The following is a 20000-nucleotide window of genomic DNA, read 5'->3' as shown; positions in this document are numbered from 1 at the left end:
ATTTCGTTCAACTGTATCATCATTGTTTCAAGTTGCTATGGAATTTTATTTTATAGTATGAGATGTAGATGAATGTTTTTAAAATTAAGGTTCTCAAGATGTAACAGATATTTTTAATTTAATTCATTTCATGTATTTTGTATTTAGAAATACTGTAGGCGATTCACTGCCCCTTCAATTTCGCTTTAAGGTTTCGATAGGTTATTTTGAGTTTTGTTATTGTGTTAGTGTTTTTAAATATCCTCATAAATGATTAGGAGGATTCTTTCTCTCAACATTTTTATTTTTCCGTGTTTTAAATCATTTGCTAATTGAATAGCCAAATTGAATAGACTTTTTAATTATTTTTCAAATTATACTCGTTATATCCAATTCCTTTTTTTAATAGATGCAGAGAACTCTCTATCAGAACTCTATATCAAGTAACCTTGCTTACGAACATATCTACGTTCTCGATTTGATTTCAAGCACCAAAATTATTGTTGACTCCCAATTTACGGTATGATAAATGCTGCGATTTTCTCATTTTCCTTCCTAATTTTCTATTTCAAAAGTTCAAGTAATTACAACATTCACAAGACATCTCCCACCTTCTCAGTACGACCTAGATAGTTTCACAGTAAAGCTTGAATCATAAACTCCACTACTGCTACTAATTGTGTGACTTTTCGTTTGTTCATAATTTTGATTTTTGGTTCATTATAGGATGTCTAAAATACTTTCAGATGCCTGTAATAAATTTTCTAAACAGCTGTAGCAAAGAATTTTTTTTTTCGAAATTAACTAAGCTTGCTATATATTATCAACAGCTTGTTCGAATTTAGGCAATTTTAGTTTTACAAAACAGTAATTTTGCCCTAAGCTTTTAAAGGTTTGTCTATTGCCTTGGCAGCAGCATATTTACTCTTTCATAGTTTTGTTCAACTGTTTAGAAATATATATTTACGGTAGAGTAAAAATTAGGAAAATTCTACAGGTTAGTTCCTTAGTAATTTTGTTAAACAGTATTCTAACGAGATTTATGGCAATCATAAAACTAAGTATTGCATCTTGCATTATATCTTCCAATAAATGTACAGCATTTCTAAATCTCATGGAAAGTGTCAATATTTTTTTCCTATAATCTCAAGATGGAAGGGGCAGTGTTTTGTGTATTATTAAGCCAATGTGATGATTGACTTGAAGGACCAGTGGTTAAGCCTTTCTTTCGAAGTGAAAGAGAAGAATAATATAAGATATATACAGCATATATAATGACCTCCTCTAGATTTATAAAAAAAATATGGAATGCATATTACTCGAAGTGGAGTCTTTTTAACAGTTATGATCAATTTGTTCATTGTGAAGAGACTTCGAGTCTAGCTCTTTTGATGTCATATGTGTGATAAAAGTGATTCCACGAAAAATGATAAACTTGTTTGATTTGCTTTAATTTTTTCCTTGAAGTTCACCATCAGAAAACAATCTGCGATAAGGTTAGTATTTACTTCGACGTCCTATATACAGTTGTGCTGGGTTCACACATTCTCGATTTTGCTCCCGATTGCTCCCGAAGACAGGAAAATTGGTAGTTAGAAGCCTATAAAGATGATCGAAGGTGTAATGGCCGAATATTAAAGGGGTTTTTTGTCACGTCGGTGAGGTTGGTACGAATGGAAGGGAGCCATGTGGCCCGAGGCAACTGCCATTTGTCGTAGCGTGGTCCCCAATGATTCTAGATTTTCTGTCTGACGTCGATCTTCGGCCTGGGCCCTCCAATCGCAAATCTTGGAAAATCGGTAATTTTTTACGATGAAACCAAAAATCAGCATCGGGAGCAAAACATCAACATCGGGAATGTGTGAATCGACCTTTATACACAATTCCTGGCGCACCCCTACTGTGCAGAGACTGGGCCCACCACCTCCAATATTATCTCCCTACAATTAGGTTAGAGTTCAACTGTACATAGGACCATGCGGATAATAGCAATGTATAATTTAGCTTTGGAAGTATTATTTAAAATTAGTTGAAATTAATGAAAAAACCTTTGAAGCGTAATATAAAAACCAATTTTATGTTAATTTTCATTTTTTCTAAGTATACAAAGTTTATATATATTATTTGCTACATGAATAATGTTTAACATTCATTTATGGCATATATATTATTTGCTACATGAATAATGTTTAACATTCATTTATGGCATATAAAATATCAAAGCATTCTAATGGTCAGGCAATATAATTTGGACTTGTCAAGTATTATGAATATATAAAACAATACAAAAAAAATATCTTAGGACTTTCTCTTCTTCAATAAATTATAGAACTTATTGCTTTGTCAGAAATGCTTGAACAAAGTTTTAAAATTAACAAATTCAGAAAATATTTTTGAATTAATACATGCATTTTAATGTAGCAATTAGAAGATTAAGATAACTTGTATAAGTTGAGATATATTTAAATTAATCTTGCACTGTCTGTTATTAATACTATTAACATGGATTTATTAAATTGTATTTATGTTAACCATACAAACTCGAGACCTTCAATAGCAGTATGACTAAAGTTTAGCTAGATTGGTCATTAAGCTTTTTACCCCAAACACAGCTGGCTGTCAGGTGGCAGATATGCCCCACTCGCCCGACAGGTGCTGTCATATATTCACTTTAACCTAGAGCCTGAGGCAGGGTGTAACTTCGAGTCTCAGGTTTGTATGTCAGGGAAAAATTGATTTATTTAAAATTGTGATTTGCTCCTATATAAAATACAAACCTCTAACCTTTTCGTGAGACTTGTCCTTAGGAGGGTGGGAAGGCCTTGTACCCCAACTGGCAGACTTACTCACCCAGAATTTGTCAATGCACTAAGAGACTAAATTAATGACTACTGTCAACTTTCTAACTACCTGAGCACAGGGATGTTGCAGATGTTAGATTATGCCTTCACTGGGGGCTAATGAAAGCCTAAGGAAGATCTACCAGTATATCCTTCTGGATGTACAGGCATTACAAGAGAAATAGGTATGCATACCTTTTTTTTTATATATATATATAAATCCTTCCACTATTGTTGAAGCCCAAGGTAGGTGAAAAAGAAAGGGAAAAATTGGCCAGACAAGGCTTACACCTTTCAACTGTGACTTGGGTTGCAACCGGTATTCAAGACGAAATCATCTTGTCCTGTGAGGGAGCTAGACTCACTACATGACCTGTTGAGCAACTACCACCAGTCCCAAGGAGGCTGTGTCCAGGAAATAATGGGTACACTGCCTCAAATAGTGGGCGGTGAAGGTTGTTCGGCACCTCTGGACTCCTGCCTTCGGCAATTGCCCCATGGACTAGTTCTTCCCAAAGGTAAGGGTTGAGCAAGTCTATAGCTTCGTGAACTTATGCATTGGATGGATAGCTCAAGGGTTCCCCTGAAGTGGAGTATGCATTCTTGATCATCTCACGAAACCAGAATGAGACTATTCTATAAATAAGTTTTTTACTCGACCAATGCTGGACTAATATGTGCTCGGGTCTGAAGCACCACAAAATGACTGAAGCAAGTTGTCCTGATTGCTAGCCGTGCCTAGAAGCTTGGATGGTGGGGTTTTGAGTATTGGAAACCAATTCCAGAACGAAAATCCAAGACACTTTTCCTTCCCTCAGAATGACTACGGGCATTATGTTCCATGCAATTCTCCCACTCTATTCTCTGATGCTAGAGCCAATAAGAACACTTAAGTACAGCAATCTGATGTTCTTAAGGGTTTTATAAGAGCTGAGAGGGTCTGTTCTCTGGGATGTAAGGACTACTCAAAGCTTCTCATCATAAGCATGGACAAATCCCAGGATGAGGAGAGGTTCAGGCCTTTTAGTCTGGAGACTTGCCTCAAGGCTAAGTTATAGTCTTTTACTGCAGACACTTGGAGCTTCTCTCAAAAGTTGAGGAGGATATTAGCATTTCACTGCAAAGTGGCTCAGAGCAGAAAATTATTCCGTATACAACTCCATTTGCAGAAAATGGCTCGCCTTCCCTAGTATAGTGGATAGCTGCACTTTGAAGACAATGTATAGTCTCTACCAGAGAAACAACAGGGAGGTCACTTGAGTTTTGAATCCTCTACAGATGATTGAATCCTCTACAGATGAGGCTGATAGAGAAGGTTGGGTCTACTAGGAATAAAGTTCAGAAACCATTCAGTGCGTAGCCACTTAATAGCCACCAGGATTAGCAACATTCAAGGTTGTCAACAGTCTTATTTGACATAATGGGCAAAAGGGTGTTAAGGATGTTGGAAAAAGTCTTCCATCACCTCTCAAAGTCTGGAACCTTGAGGGGCAGCGTTTATAAATTTCCATCATCCCACCCTTGATAGGTCCTGTGGAGGCCTTTCCAAGGTTATTCAACTCCCTAATGAGGGATCCTTGAACAAGACCGATCCTGACGTGGCATGCTTCATATCCACCAGATAGAGACCAGTGTCAGCAGAAAAGGAACCTTCCGTTGCCCAAAATTTTTTTCCTCTCCCTGTAAGGGAGGGCTTGAGCACTCAACATGAACAATGTGTTCCTCCTCCTTTCCACTTGGGATATCCTCTCTTTGGAGGTTCAGCTCCTGGTCTATACTCTGTTATAACCCTTAACTCTTTACCCTATGAGATCGACGAGACCAGGTGTCGTGATCTTTAAAGGAGAGTGAGAGATGTTGAAGTATCAGTGTTCAGAACGTCTCCCTTTGCAATTGGAGGACTCTCTCGCCTTTCAAAAGCATCAATTGTTTTTCTTGGTTGTCACTTGTTTCTTATCCTTTAACCACTGATGAAAAAAGTCACATCAAGCGTAGTCATATCAATGCCTACAGGTGTCCCTAGAGACAGACAGTTCTACATTAGATCCAAGAAATTTTTTGCAACTGTGACTGTCTCAAGCTACTGGATGATTCTCAAGAATTGGTTTGGCAGTGGTCAGAGGAAACAAGTGACATGGCTAGGGATAATTCATGATCCCTTGAAGTTGATGGGCCTTCCCTGCAAAACTTTTCTACTGGTAATCTATCACTAGATCTGTGTCAAGTTTATCTATCGAGAGGGAACCAAGTACAAAGGACCTTTGCCTTTGGGTATTATTATTATTAATACTAGTTAGGCTACACCTAATTGGAAATGCAGGATGCTATAAGCCCAAGGTCTTCAAAAGGGGAAATTAGCCCAGTGAGAAAAGGAAATAAGGACTGATAGAATACCATGCCTAAGTGAACCCTGCAGCGAGAGAACCATAACCCATGGCAGTGGAAGACTTTGGTAGAAACTATTTCCTGCTCACAGGTTCACAGGTTGAGTATTGTGAATGCTTGACATGTTTTGGTTGAGTTATCCTTAATAGATGAATATGTTCATGCCAGTGCTTGTGCAGGAAGATTCAATTACATTGAATGTTATTCACACATTGGGTATTGTCAAATATGTGTTAGTAGATTTAGCCTTTACAGGAGATTGTATCTTCTGTCAATTGTAGCTCTGATGGGGTACACTTTGGTGTTTGTACTCATAGAGACAATTTTGCACCTAAATACCAAGCTTCGCACAGGTCATTGTGCGTGTGTGGTGCAGGAACAAAAAAAAGCATGAGAAGGAGAGTTGTCATGCTTCTCATTCACCTAAATAGAGGTTTTTCTTGCTGCACTCAGACTCTACGGGTGACAGGAGCTCACCTGACGTAGCAGGGATAGACATCCAGGGATGTAACAACAATACTCTCGTATGAAAGTGAGGGGGGGAGCGGCAAAGACGTGTGATCTAGCAGCTTCTAGAATCTCGAGTCTCTGCCGACTACAGCAAGGACAGGTCAAAATCCTTCTGAAAGTTTTCAGGAATTATGACGGGAGAGCTTTGGGCGAGAAACTGGGAGAAGTATTGCCTTTGCTATTGGAAGGCAAAAAGGCTTTCCTTTCTTGCTCGGTGAACCCTCCGAAGGAGGGGAAGCGACTCCCATTTTATCAGAGGCTCCCATCTCCTTACTACTTCTGATGGATTCTGGGTTGGAAAGAAAAGAAGCCCAAGAAGCAGACTGAACCCGCAGGAGGGATGGAGCTCGGGAGTGTCTTAAGCATCAGCTTCGGCATTGCCAAAACTTAATCTGAATAAGGTCTCAACTTCTTCCTCTTCACAAACTTGGTCCACTGCACGTGAGGCTTGTAAACAGTCATGACCACTGCAGAAACTACACCGGGACAGTATTAGGTTGAACCTCAGATTTACATCTACCGGCCAGGTTTACCAGGACATAACTAAATGTTCATCCAGGGAGTTGATATCAACAACAGAAAGCAAACGGCAAACAATCTAGAAAAAATAGCAAACCTTATATCGCGGGTCACTGTGAAAGATGTCTGTATAGAACAGCAGCCAAATTCAAAGTGAAGACCTGTTGGGTGGGTGGGGCTTACCCACCACCCGAAATTCGGCTGTATTAATATCGTTAAAAATCTGAACGGCTGTTCCAGCTATCCTTAAGTCATAGTACTATTAAAGGTCGTAAAGGTTTGTATTACATATTGAAACAAATATACATAATAATGTGGTCAATGATGGCAAAATTTTAGTGTCCTAGTTGTCAATAGCTGTAGAATTATTCATAGAAAGTCCTATTAGGCAAGCTATCAAATCTTCAGTGATGACATTTTCCATAACCCTTCAGTGCCTGCTATCATACTTGTTCTAGAACAGGTAAATCTGTTCCATAGGCGAGTACTGACCAGTATAGATAGGAGAATAGTTGTAAATAAGGCTTCTTTGTTCCTCGGTGCTGTCGGCGAACTTGTGTTTATTTCTCCGGGCTGTTGATAAAAGTAGTAGTATCAGAAAGGGATTGCAAAATTTACTGTATGCTGAAAATAGAAAATTAAGTAACAAATGACAATTTTTCAGTTACACTTACATCAAATTAAATAAGCTGCTCTTTTATATGAACATCTTTTGCGACTGATCACTAGAGAAAAAGGGTAGAGGCAAGAAATTTCACTGGATCACATGCAATATACTCCGTAGTATAAAATTTTGGTCAAATTCATACTGTGGAGATCAACTCTATCCAGATCCTAGGATGATTTCCCAACCTATATTTCTCTCAACTTTTGACGAAGCAGGTCGACAGCTTACTTTTACGATTAGTTTTACTTTTCGCCTTTCTTTGAACACATTCCAGCCAAAAGGGTGGAGGGAGCCGTCGGCGTTACTAATATAAGGACTTTTTTAGCATCACTTCGGCTCATGCCAGTACTTTCTTAATTAATAGTCTCTTATTTCTTTTACCTTGCTGACCAACCTCTTTATTATGAAACTGGTAATTTTCTCCAGTATGACATAAGTACTGAATTGCCTGCACGGCCCTAAGGCCATATAGCACAAAATATATAAATCCAATCTAATTTGAAGAGTTGTGACTTCATAAGCAGCACATTTTCTAAGTTTAGAAAGATATAAGTTGTCTTGCAAAGATATTAATTTTACACCCAATACACTTAATGTTAGTAAAATACATAGATGTAAGAGACAAGATACGCAATCACTCTCCTTCCAAAGCAAAGATACAATTAAAGTTAATCTCTTATAAATGACGTAGCCGACATCAGCCCGTTGTCATGGCAACGTGAAGAGCCTCCCGAGGGAGGAAGCTGACACCAAGACCTTGTAACTGAAAAGGATCTTTCCATGAACTAAGCACATGCCTGTTGATTCAACCCCTCTTTCTCATTAAATTTTTTATCTCAAATCATTCTATCATTCTTTGTAAGGGAAACAATATAGACCTACTAAGAATAATGATAAAGATTCTTCAATTACTGTAACGCAGTTAATGCCTATTGATTCAACCCTTCTTTCTCATTGAATTTTTATCTCAAATCATCATTTTATCATTCTCTGTAAGGGAAACTATGTAGGCCTAATAAGAACAACAATACAGATTCTTCTATTAATAAAAAGCTAAACATACAACGCGGTTAAAAGCAAACAGTTCACCTGACTTTGTAAAAATTACAACATAAAAGGAAACAGGAGACCAACTGACACAATATGGTAAGGAATAGAAAAAACTTAGCAAAGAATGCACACTACATGCATAACAAAAGAGATAATAAACAATAAAAAAGTATTATATTTCTATCGTGATTTTTCATATTTAAATGTCAAAGGTTGAAAGGTATCGATCGAGCAGCTTGCCCTTAATAAGCGATTGCATAAAATGGTAATTTAACCTTTGCTCTGGCATGTGGGTGGAATCAAGAAAAAAAAAATCTTAAAAGTAGTACTCTCTCTCTCTAGTTGAAATATCAAAGGTTTGGTCTTTTACGCTTCATTAAGGCTATCTTTCAACTTTTAATTGATGGGCGCCATGTTTTTAATCCGTGAGGTGTAAAAACTAAAACGAATGCACGGGTCGCTTAAAATAACATTTGAAAGATCAAATGTGACCTGGTTGGAGGTGCCACTTTTGTATTTCACAGGAATTATTAAAGTTATGGTAAAGAGAGTGCTTTAATCACATTTGTTATGAGATAGGCCCACCTGTTCATTGAACACTTGTTTACTTTCATGCCAGTAAATCAAAGCAAACTAGTTAAATACTTCTACAGGGGTACTCAAGGAACAGACCTCCGCTGCGGCAGCTTATTTCTTGACCTTAACCTTTGACCTTAACAAGTATTAATTGGCGTAGATTTTCACACACTCAAATATGGACCAAGATTGAAGTCTGTGACAACGATGTCCAAACTTATGGCAGATTACGTGAATTGGACAATTTGCTTGACCATGACCTTCACCTTTGACATTAGCCTTCCGAAATTTAATTATTTCCAGATTTTTACAGAAGTTAACCCCTGCAAGTTTCACGACTCTACAATTTTAAAATTGTGGCCAAGATGCTGTTAACAAAAACACAATCAGGGGCCCCGAAAACGTAACCTCCTCCTAACTTCGTTGGCAGAGGGCGGAGGTAACTCTCATATAACTTACGTAATTAGAAAAATAAAACTAATCTACCATTTTCATGAGGGCAGAGATTGACAATACTAAGCTACACTTTCATGCTTCAGTTTTTAAGTCACTAGATACTTTAAAAAGAAATCTAACGCAATTATGGAAGATTTATCCAAGCAACCAGTAAGTATTGACCTTTTTTAAATGGAAGAGGGTAACCACAAGGCAAAACCAAACAAACTATAGTTAACCATTTTCAAATACACTCTGGTAACAGGTAGTATGGACATAAGTCGTGGTATGACAATGACACTATCTCAGATTTAGTAGATTTGAGAACAAAGCCCTCAGAAGGATATTTGTAGTTAAATGGCAGGACAGGATTATAAATGAAACTATAAGAGAGATTACTCATGCGCCATATGTGGATGAGATCATGATGAAATGCTCTTCGCACTCCTCAAGAGATTATTTTAACAAATTCATCTGGGCTCCACAAGACATTAAGAGAGTTGGAAGATCCAGGCCTACAAGGCCGAGATCTATGAAGCGTGAAGTAGACGATGAAAGGAGAAATATTGATTTTATTGATTTAAAACCTCGAGATAGAGACGACTGGCGAAATCTAACTGAGGCCCTTTGTGTCAATAGGCGAAGATGATGATGAGTATCAAATCACCACTTAAAATTGACATTCGGATTATTGACTTATATAGAAGTGAAAACAAAGACCTGAATCAAAGACTTCCAAGATAATTCTCCCATTAAGGATAACAAATATGAACCAAGAATAGGTAATCACAACCTTAGAAATAACATTTTAATTAGTTGCCTTCATAACCATTAATAGAACATTTCATCTGTTTAAAAATTCATACGACTAACATTATCATCAATACTAATAATTGTCGAATAAGGCGTAAACATGACATGTCAAATAATGGTCGAATAATGCGTAAACAACGCAATTATAATTAAGGTCGAATAAGGCGTAAACGTGACATTTCAAATAATGGTCGAATAAGGCGTAAACATGGCATTTCTAATAATGATCGAATAATGCGTAAACAACGAAATTATAATTAAGGTCGAATAAGCTGTAAACAACGCAATTATAATAATGGTCGAATAAGCCGTAAACAACGCAATCATAATGGTCGAATTAAACGTCAACAAGGCAATTCTTAACTCCCATGAGAGTGCAAGTAACTCTAACTCACTCAACACAGACATTGTAAGAAACTTACCGTAATTGACATAGACTTGGGCAAAGTGATTAGCAGTGTCAATGGCAAAACTTGTATGTGAAATATGGTTATGTCCTGGTTTAGTCGTCCATTCATAAGGGCTCTTCTCTGGGTGGAACTGTTGAAAAGGTAAGAGATATTACTTAACAAATTCAGATATTACATAATAATAAACAAAACTAGCAAAAATCAAGTTTTCGAGGCTCAAACAATTTTAGAAAATCCTTAACAACTTTTTTTTTAAAGATTTATGGTATACATGACCGAGGCTTATCACCATTTATTATTATTATTATTATTATTATTACAAGCTAAATTACCACCCTAGTTGTAATACCAAGATACTATAAAAAGTGAAAATAACCCGGAGAGGAAACAAAAAAAAAATAAACTGAGGTAAGTAATGAACAATTAAAATGTGTTAAAAACAGAAAAAAAAACATTAAATTAGATATTTCATATATAAACTAAAAACTTCGAAAACACAAGAGAAGAGCCCAACCAAGTTATTGGTTCTGATAAATCTCATATATGATTTGATATATCAAACCTTACATAACCTGTAAAAGATTAGTTGCATGTATGGTTTTAAGGGCAAATAAGCCAAATATAAATTACCTTAATTGATATATTCAATTATAAACTTATTATTCAGTTCTAATAATCCTAATGAACAGTTCATAAATTTTCAACCAATACCTTTAAGAGGGTTTATTCCATTCGATACCACAAGGCTGACTAGTTATCAAATAAAACTTATACATAATAAAAGCATCACTTTTGATTTCTGACCAGAAAACTTTTTTTAAATATATCCACGAAAAATATAGAAATTTCTTAAAGATTAAGACAGGTGAAGATGGTTTGGGTATGCTCTTCGCACTCCCCAAGGGAGATTAGTTCACCAAACTTTTTAACTGGGCTCCACTAGGCACGAGAAGAGTTGGAAGACCCAGGCCTCCGTGGCTTAGGACTATGAAAAGTATTAAATTAAAAGTTCAAGATAGAGACGACTGGCGAAATATAACGGAGGCCCTTTGCTTCAACAGGCGTAAGAGGAGATGCTGATGATGATGATGCTGATGAAGATAAAGACAAGCTCATAACTAGGTAATGGCAGAAGTTTGGCCTAAGCTTAACACCATAACCCAATGACGAAATACATTCAATTCTCAGCGCATCTCTCAACTATTGGATGTTTTGCAAACATTCCAATATTTTTCCTACCCTATTTGGTTCGCCCGTATCTGAATGCAGAGACCTGAGAGTCATAGTTACATATGGCTTCAAATTATTGGAACCAAGATGTATGTCTACTGTAGGTTCTAGAGTTTTCAAATACTGTATGCGGCCCCCAAAACTATAAAAGCTCCCATTAGACATCCGAAAGACTAAAGATATTGAGAAGACTTTGTAGATTTCTAAGTGCTTTGATAATATGTATTTGACAATAAATGTAATACGCAGTGTAATACTTGATGCCTCTAAATACCTATGACTGTATACAACAAATCAAAACCACACAGCTTTCGAATCTGAATCAAAACTCCACCAGCGTTCGATTCTGAATAAAAAAAAACACCAACATTCGATTCTCAATCAAAGCAACACAGCTTTCGATTCTGAATCAAAACACCACCCGCGTTCAATTCTGAATAATAATAATAAAAAAACATTCGATTCTTAATCAAAACAACACAGCTTTCGAATCTGAATCAAAACAACACAGATTTCGATTCTGAATCAAAACAACACTGCTTTCGATTCTGAATCAAAACAACACAGTTTTCAATTCTGAATCAACCAGCGTTCGATTTTGAATCGAAACACCACCTATGTTACTTTCTCCTCCCTCTAGTCACCCGCCCTTGTCTCCCTTTTACAGCGTCCATCCGATTAAAGAGGATGTTTTGTAAGGGCGTCGAAGCTATGCATGCAGGCGAGGTAAATATAACCAGACGAATCCTTTAAATATTTTATAGTAGGGGGATTTGGGAAAGAAAAAGTGTGCAAAATGAAGAGATTAAGGTGCTGCTCTTAGGAAGGAAGAGTGGAAAGCAGTAATTTTTCACAGGAAAAAAATGTCCACAAGAATAACAATAAAAAAAACCGATCGAAATTTATTTCAGGGAAAAACTGAAATACAAGAAATGTTTGAAGAATGCGAACGAATAATAACAATTCCAACACGAGCGACTGAAAAATCAAAATTTTTATTAAGAGGCAAATTTTCATAATGGAAACATTAGCGTGTAATTTTCCCCAGAGGAAAAGGAAAATCTGTAGCTGTTTAAAGAATAAAACAAGTTTAGAAGAACCATTTAAAAATTTTTATTCTCCTTGTTATTTTCAAGTTTTTATAGTTACATATGAAAGATTTATCTAAATGTTGTTATTGTTCTTAAACTTCTCGTAGTTTTCCTTATTTCCTTTCCTCTCTCGGCTATTTTCCCTATTGGAACCCTTGAGCTTATAGCATCCTGCTTTTCCATTTAGGGTTCTAGCTTAGCAAGTAATAATAATAATAATAATAATAATAATAATAATAATAATAATAAAAACAACAACTGCTTTTCCATTTAGGGTTCTAGCTTAGCAAGTAATAACAACAACAACAATAATAATAATAATAATAACTGTTGCAAAAGAGAATAGAAATTAGGAAAACTGGCAGAAATATTGTGTTCTTTCCAACTACTTAAAAACTTTGGAACTCCTCCCCTATAGTTATAACCCTCTTAAGAGGCAGGTTTATCATTCCAGTACAACCACCCCTTCCCCCAACCTTTGAATATGTCCTTCCAGTTTCCAGTTGCATACAGAATACATCTATATGACAACAATAACACTAAGTGCTGGAAGGCTTCGTTGAAATAAATAGTTGAAGTGACAGACGACGAACAAAACTATTTGGTAAAGTATTATTATTATTATTATTATTATTATTATTACATGCCAAGCTACAACTCTAGTTGGAAAAGCAAGATGCTATAAGCCCAAGGGTTCAAAAATGGAAAATAGCCCAGTGAGGAAAAAAATAAGGAAATAAACTCCAAGAGAAGTAATTAACAATTAAAATATTTTAAGAATAGTAACATTAGAATACATCTTTCATATATAAACTATAATCACTTTAACAAAACAAGAAGAGGAATAAAATAGAATAGAGTGCCCTAGTGTACCCTCAAGCAAAAGAACTAACTCCCAAGACAGTGGAAGTCCTGGTATAGAGGCTATGGCATTACCCAAGACAAGAGAACAGTGGATTGATTTTGGAATGTCCTTCTCCCAGAAGAGCTGCTTGCCATAAGCATTGAAAGAACAGTAACAACCGTTTACTTGATATTTTTTTTTATTTAAATAAACTAAAAAAGGAAAAGGCACACTTTGATAGATTTAAAATGAAAAGGGAGATCTAAATTTATGATCCAACATTTGAAAATAAAAGATGTTGGTTTTCATTCCTGCTTGATTGACGTTTAAAGGTCGCTCATGAATGGCAGAGGCAAGGGACAGTGACATTGCCGTAGCAAGCTGGACAATGCCCTAGAGACTGACCATATATACCTATGATCAGCGCCCAAGCCTCCTCTCCACCCAAGCTAGGACCAGGGAGGTCCAGGCAGTGGCTGCTGACGACTCAGCAGAGAGACCTACAGGCTCCCCCAAACCCCCCAACCTTAGCTCACAAGGATGGTAAGATTGCAGACACTAATGGCACTAACGAGTTTGAGCGGGACTCGAACCCCCGACTGGGAAACACCAGGCAGAGACGTTACCAATCAGGCCACAACAACCAAAAAAAACCAAAGCAGACAAACATACGTTAAAAAAGAAATAAGACATAAAAAATACAAATTATCCCCGACATTCACCAGATGGGCGACAGTCCGAAACCAGCGCACGGATATTACACTTCTTTCTATTTTCGAAGCAGATTCCAAACGGAGATGAAACGCAGAGGTATGTTTATCGCGTGACTGAAAGCAAGGCCTGTTACGTCCCTGCTTGCGTGAGACATGCTATCCTCCGGATAATTTTTCTGTATTTTTTCGAGCTATATCGGAGGTGACAAGAGCGGCCATTAGCGAAAGTGTAGGAAGCCCTGGTAGAAGAATCTCATTATGCGAGAAACACTATGTAATTGAAGCAGTTTGAATAGTAATAAATGAGAGAGAGAGAGAGAGAGAGAGAGAGAGAGAGAGAGAGAGAGAGAGAGAGAGAGAGAGAGAGAGTGTGTTCCTGCATAACATTATATATTTTAAGCAATAGTCTGAATGCAAAATCCGAGGGCCAGAGAAGTAACAGTTTATTTTTTTCTTTAATACGATTCGAGAAACGAAAGATAAACTAGTAGTAAATAGTCATAAATAATATACCTATAATTAGACATATACACGCATATGTATGTGTGAAAATGACCCCCCCCCCATTAAAAAAAGCATGTACTGCATAATTATGTTTTATTTTTAAATGCACACATTTACACCTTTTCACCATGTACTTATGTATAAATACACACTACGTCCCTTTTCATTGTGTCATCATCATCATCTTCTATGTCTATTGACGCAAAGGACCTGTTAGATTTCGCCAGTCGTATGTATATTAGAAATTTTAAGTCCTCCTCAGTAGCAACTCCATATGTACTAATATTACTACTTGCAGCCAATCATGAGTTGCCATTCACATGTATTATTACCCTCTCTTCTGTCAGATATTATTTTGAGAGATTTAATTACTGTTCTCGAGTCAGCATTAAACAAATGATGTATCGTTATAATTCAAAATAGCAGTAATGTTTTTTCTGTATATTTTTAAAATGGATGTAACAAACACCTACAGTACTTGAAATAGCAAACAAAAATAGTCCATCCTAATATTGCGTCTGAAAACGAGTTTGTATTTCAGAAAGCAAAGCCAATAGCCGGGTGCACATGACAGCTCTCGGTAACGGACATTAGTTTGAAATTGATGTACCTTTCCGACTGGGATGGTTCGCTTTATTTGAAATAACATCCCCAATTGTAACTGAAAATAATCAAGTATACGCAAATTTGTATGTGCAAAGAAAAAGTTAAAAATTTATGCTTTGAAATTAAGAGCTAATGCTGTAAACAATAAACTTTGATGGCAATAACTATAGACTTCCTGATCATCAAATGCCAAGCTTCAGTTACCAATAACGAGATATAACTGATACTATAAATACCTTCCAAAAAAAAAATGCAAGCGTGTAATGACGCAAAACATGCAGGCCAACAATAAGTATGGATCTCCAATATAACAGCAAACTAAAAGAGTAGTTGTAAACATTTCAAACCTTTCTTTTTAAAACCGTTATAACGGTCTTTTTTCCATGAGAGTAGCCAACCAGTACAAAAGGAGCACTGGCGATTTAAATACTCACAATTTATCATACATGTTCTGTGAGAGAGAGAGAGAGAGAGAGAGAGAGAGAGAGAGAGAGAGAGAGAGAGAGAGAGAGAGAGAGAGAGGCTTTCAGCATTATCTTGAGTAAAATTCCCCATTTCCCTCTATCATTTTGGTCTGGACTAAAAAAAGAGAGAGAGAGAGAGAGAGAGAGAGAGAGAGAGAGAGAGAGAGAGAGAGAGAGAGAGACTTTCAGCATTATCTTGAGTAAAATTCCCCATTTCCCTCTATCATTTTGGTCTGGACTAATAAAGGTCGAGAGAGAGAGAGAGAGAGAGAGAGAGAGAGAGAGAGAGAGAGAGAGGAGAGAGAGAGAGAGAGAGACTTTCAGCATTATCTTGAGTAAAATTCCCCATTTCCCTCTATCATTTTGGTCTGGACTAATAAAGGTTGAGAGAGAGAGAGAGAGAGAGAGAGAGAGAGAGAGAGAGAGAGAGAGAGAGAGAGAGACTTTCAGCATTATCTTGAGTAAAATTTCCCATTTACCTCTTAATATATTGGTCTGGACTAAGAGAGAGAGAGAGAGAGAGAGAGAGAGACTTTCAGCATTATCTTGAGTAAAATTCCCCATTTCCCTCTTTATCATTTTGGTCTGGACTAATAAAGGTCGAGAGAGAGAGAGAGAGAGAGAGAGAGAGAGGAGAGAGAGAGAGAGAGAGAGAGAGATACATTGCCTTTAAATCCTGTAATGCTTCAGTTTCATTTGAATGAGACAGGTTATTTTAAAGGCGATAGACTCGTGGGGGGGAGCAAAGAACGCACTGGGGAGGAGGATGATGATGACGATACACTACCAAAAGGGCGTGGTAAAAGCATGACGGAAATGGGATCACAGAGGGGAGATAGAGAATAAAAAAAAAATTTCTTTCTAAAGCAACGTTGAATGCAGTATCAATCATGCCACTATACAATGCGTAAATAAATATTCATTGTAATTGGGGTGTCTTATTCAAGCAGTGTTGGATGCAACTTTAACAATGCGTACGTAAATAAATATTCTTATGGTTTACTAAAGAGATTATATATTATCAGTTACAGTATCGGTATGCCATTATGACGTCATGATTTGTTTTTTACCTATTAAAAGTTTCTTTTAGAGAAATAGTGGATTATCTTTCATCATCAGTTACACTATCGTTGTTATTATGACGTCATGATATGTTTTATACTTATTAAAATTTTTTTTTTAGAGGAATAATGTATTATCTTTCATCATCAGTTACACTATCGTTATGTCATTATGACGTCATGATTTGTTTTTCCTCAAGTTTCTTTTAGAGGAATAGTGGATTATCTTTATATTTTGGAGTGATTTCAATCTAGATACGTCAATTGAAAAGGATGGCGAATATGAAATTAGGGGAAAATTCTTTCGCAAAATATAAACTAGAAATGAAATATATGGATTGGAGAGAGAGAGAGAGAGAGAGAGAGAGAGAGAGAGAGAGAGAGAGAGAGAGAGAGAGAGAGAGAGAGAGAGAGAGAGCAAGCATCAAATATACTGGGGGTGTTAAGCTCAGTATTTCCAAGCATCAACGGTCTCTATTCGCAAGCGGCCTTTTCCTGCATCCGGCACAGATGTAGAATAATACAACCGACTGATTTTGATGCATGCAGAACTCTGCTTCTTCCACATGTAATGTAAGAATCTAGGTATGACCGAAAACTAAAAAAAAAAAAAAAATCATTTGAGTTTTTCAGAAGTCAGATGGAGTATGGCGAGAAAAAATATATAAATGGGAAAAAAATAACATGAAAAAAAATGACCATTTAACATACAATACATATTTTGTAGTTATATTAACTCAAACAACAAACAAAATGTATATTTTAGTGATAGTGTTTAAAAGAAACTATCATAAATTTTTCACTGTAGTCCCAAGTTGAAAGTGAACTTATCTGTGTGATTTATGAATTGAATTAAAAAATCAATATATATAACGAGAACGGCCACTAGGTAGAGCGAATACCTTCGCCTATATCATGTTATATATCACAAGATAAACAATTGAAGTATGCACAATTTGACACTGGTTTCACACAAACTGGATAAAAATTGACCACGATATAAAAAGGCGACCTTGACCTTTGACCCCAATTACTTTCAATATCTAATCAAATTGTCCTTGGATCATGGCCAATCATCCCATCACATTTCGTGAGATTCGGTCAAATAGTTTTTTGAGTTATGCGAATCACAAACTCACAGAGACATACAAATAAATACGCCTATGAAAATAAACACACTATAACATAACCTCCGCAAAAGAAGTTGGCGCAGGTAATAATCATATGTCCTGATAAAAACTAAATTAACTTTTGTATTTCAACCTTCGCATTCCCCAAAAGAGATTAGTTCACCGAACTTTCAACTGGGCTCCACAAGGCACTAGAAGAGTTGGAAGATCCAGACCTACATGGCTGAGGACTATGAAGCTTGAAGTAAGAGAGGACGATTGTAGATGTATTGATTTAAAAGCTCAAGAACGGGATGACTGGCGAAATCTAACCGAGACCTTTTGCGTCAATAGGCGTATGGTTGAAATCATCATCATCATTATCATCTCGTACGCCTTCTCTTCTTCTTCGATCAAAGGGATTAACCGGTGATGAGGTGTGGGACCGAGGTAGATGGAGAAAGCTGACCAGAAACATCGACCCCACATTAGGGTGGGAAATGATGTAGATTGTAGACAAAGAAGAAGAAGAAGAAGGAGAAGAAGAAGAAGGAGAAGAAGAAGAAGAAGGAGAAGAAGAAGAAGAAGGAGAAGAAGAAGAAGAAGAAGGGGTAGATGTTGATGATTATGATAATGATGATGATGATGATAATGATGATGATGATTTCAAACCATACGTTAAATAAATCAATCGAATTACCTGTACAGCGAAGAATGGATAGTCCCAAGCTTCGACAGCAGCCAAGTACTCAACTCCTCTTCGATCAGCGCTGTAGGCCAGGGGTCTGAAGACTTTGTCAATTCCGAAGGAACTAAAATTCTGCAAAAGAAGAAAAAAAAAAGGAAATAAAGTAACCAATTACTTACTAAAAGTAGAATCAGTAGAACTTCAAAAGTTCAAACTGGCAGCATATGTTTTTGTTAAACAGGGTTTACATAAGTCCTTTTATCGTTTATATATCAAACATCGGTTTTAATGTTTTAAAAATAATTTATTTAAATTTTTCATGACTTCTTATATCTTTATTTCCTTTCCTCGCTGGGATATTTCTCCCTGTTGGAGCCCTTGGGCTTATAGCATCTTGCTTTTCCAGCTAGGTAAGCACGCCAATAGAAGTTGTAGCTTAGCTAGTAATAATAATAATAATAATAATAATAATAATAATAATAATAAATCAAAAGATTTAAAATGAAAAATGTAATTAATAAATACATTAATCTTGAATGACATTTTTTTTTTTTCATTTGTTAGCAGAGTGTATCTCGAGAATTAGGCCCCCCTGACAAGGACTCTACAGAAGTTAGGTCACAGGGCTGTGACAAAGGAAATGGAAGATGAAAGGGCGCTCTACAGCCACCTATTGGTGTTCAATGGAGGAGAAAAATAAGAGGAGGATAGAAGAGGATAGGAGAAGAAGAGGAGGAGAGGAGAGGAGGAGAGGAGAGGATAAGAAAAGAAGAAGAAGAGGAGAGGGAGGAGAGGAGAGGAGAGGAGAGGAGAGGAGGAGAGGAGAGGAGAGGAGAGGAGAGGGAGGAGAGGAGAGGAGAGGAGAGCAGAGGAGGAGAGGAGAGGAGAGGAGAGGAGGAGAGGATAAGAAAGAAGAAGAAGAGGAGAGGATAAGAAAGAAGAAGAAGAGGAGAGGATAAGAAAGAAGAAGAAGAGGAGAGGATAAGAAAGAAGAAGAAGAGGAGAGGATAAGAAAGAAGAAGAAGAGGAGAGGATAAGAAAGAAGAAGAAGAGGAGAGGAGAGGAGAGGAGAGGAGAGGAGGAGGAAGAAGGAGAGGAGAGGAGAGGAAGAGAGAGAGGAAAGAAGGAGAGAGAGGAAAGAAGGAGAGGAAAGAAGAAGGAGAGGAGAGGAGAGGAAAGAAGGAGAGGAGAGGAGAGGAAAGAAGGAGAGGAAAGAAGAAGGAGAGGAGAGGAAAGAAGAAGGAGAGGAGAGGAGAGAAGAGGAGAGGATAGTGAAAGAAGAAGGAGATGAGAGAGGAGAGGAGAGGAAAGAAGAAGAAGAAGAAGAAGAAGGAGAGGAGAGGAGAGGAAAGAAGAAGAAGAAGAAGAAGAAGAAGAAGAAGGAGAGGAGAGGAGAGGAAAGAAGAAGAAGGAGAGGAGAGGAAAGAAGAAGAAGAAGAAGAAGAAGAAGAAGGAGAGGAGAGGAGAGGAAAGAAGAAGAAGGAGAGGAGAGGAAAGAAGAAGAAG

At 37.0% G+C, this 20000-nt stretch overlaps 2 protein-coding genes across 2 annotated transcripts in view; one reads left to right on the top strand and one right to left on the bottom strand.

Moving 5' to 3' along the window:
* LOC137647137 (EF-hand domain-containing protein D2 homolog) overlaps positions 1 to 1413 on the top strand; it is a 74704-nt gene extending 73291 nt beyond the window's left edge. Inside the window, exon 4 of the mRNA XM_068380392.1 lies at positions 1 to 1413. This exon is cut by the window's left edge and continues 160 nt beyond it. The gene's annotated coding sequence lies outside the window, so the exon portion shown is untranslated.
* A 1618-nt stretch (positions 1414 to 3031) lies between these two features.
* The window catches only part of LOC137647138 (gamma-glutamyl hydrolase-like), a 52476-nt gene continuing 35507 nt past the window's right edge, over positions 3032 to 20000 (bottom strand). The window contains exons 8-10 of the mRNA XM_068380393.1: positions 18507 to 18626; positions 10197 to 10314; positions 3032 to 6806 (exon numbers count right to left, since the gene is read on the bottom strand). Of these exons, the coding sequence (XP_068236494.1) occupies positions 6688 to 6806; positions 10197 to 10314; positions 18507 to 18626 (357 nt within the window). The 3' untranslated portion in view covers positions 3032 to 6687. The remainder of the gene's footprint in view (positions 6807 to 10196; positions 10315 to 18506; positions 18627 to 20000) is intronic.

The sequence above is a fragment of the Palaemon carinicauda genome, chromosome 9 (genome assembly GCF_036898095.1).
Source record: "Palaemon carinicauda isolate YSFRI2023 chromosome 9, ASM3689809v2, whole genome shotgun sequence".
Lineage (NCBI taxonomy): Eukaryota > Metazoa > Arthropoda > Malacostraca > Decapoda > Palaemonidae > Palaemon > Palaemon carinicauda.
The sequence above is the reverse complement of the archived record's forward strand: the minus strand, read 5'-3'. Positions and strand labels throughout refer to the sequence as shown.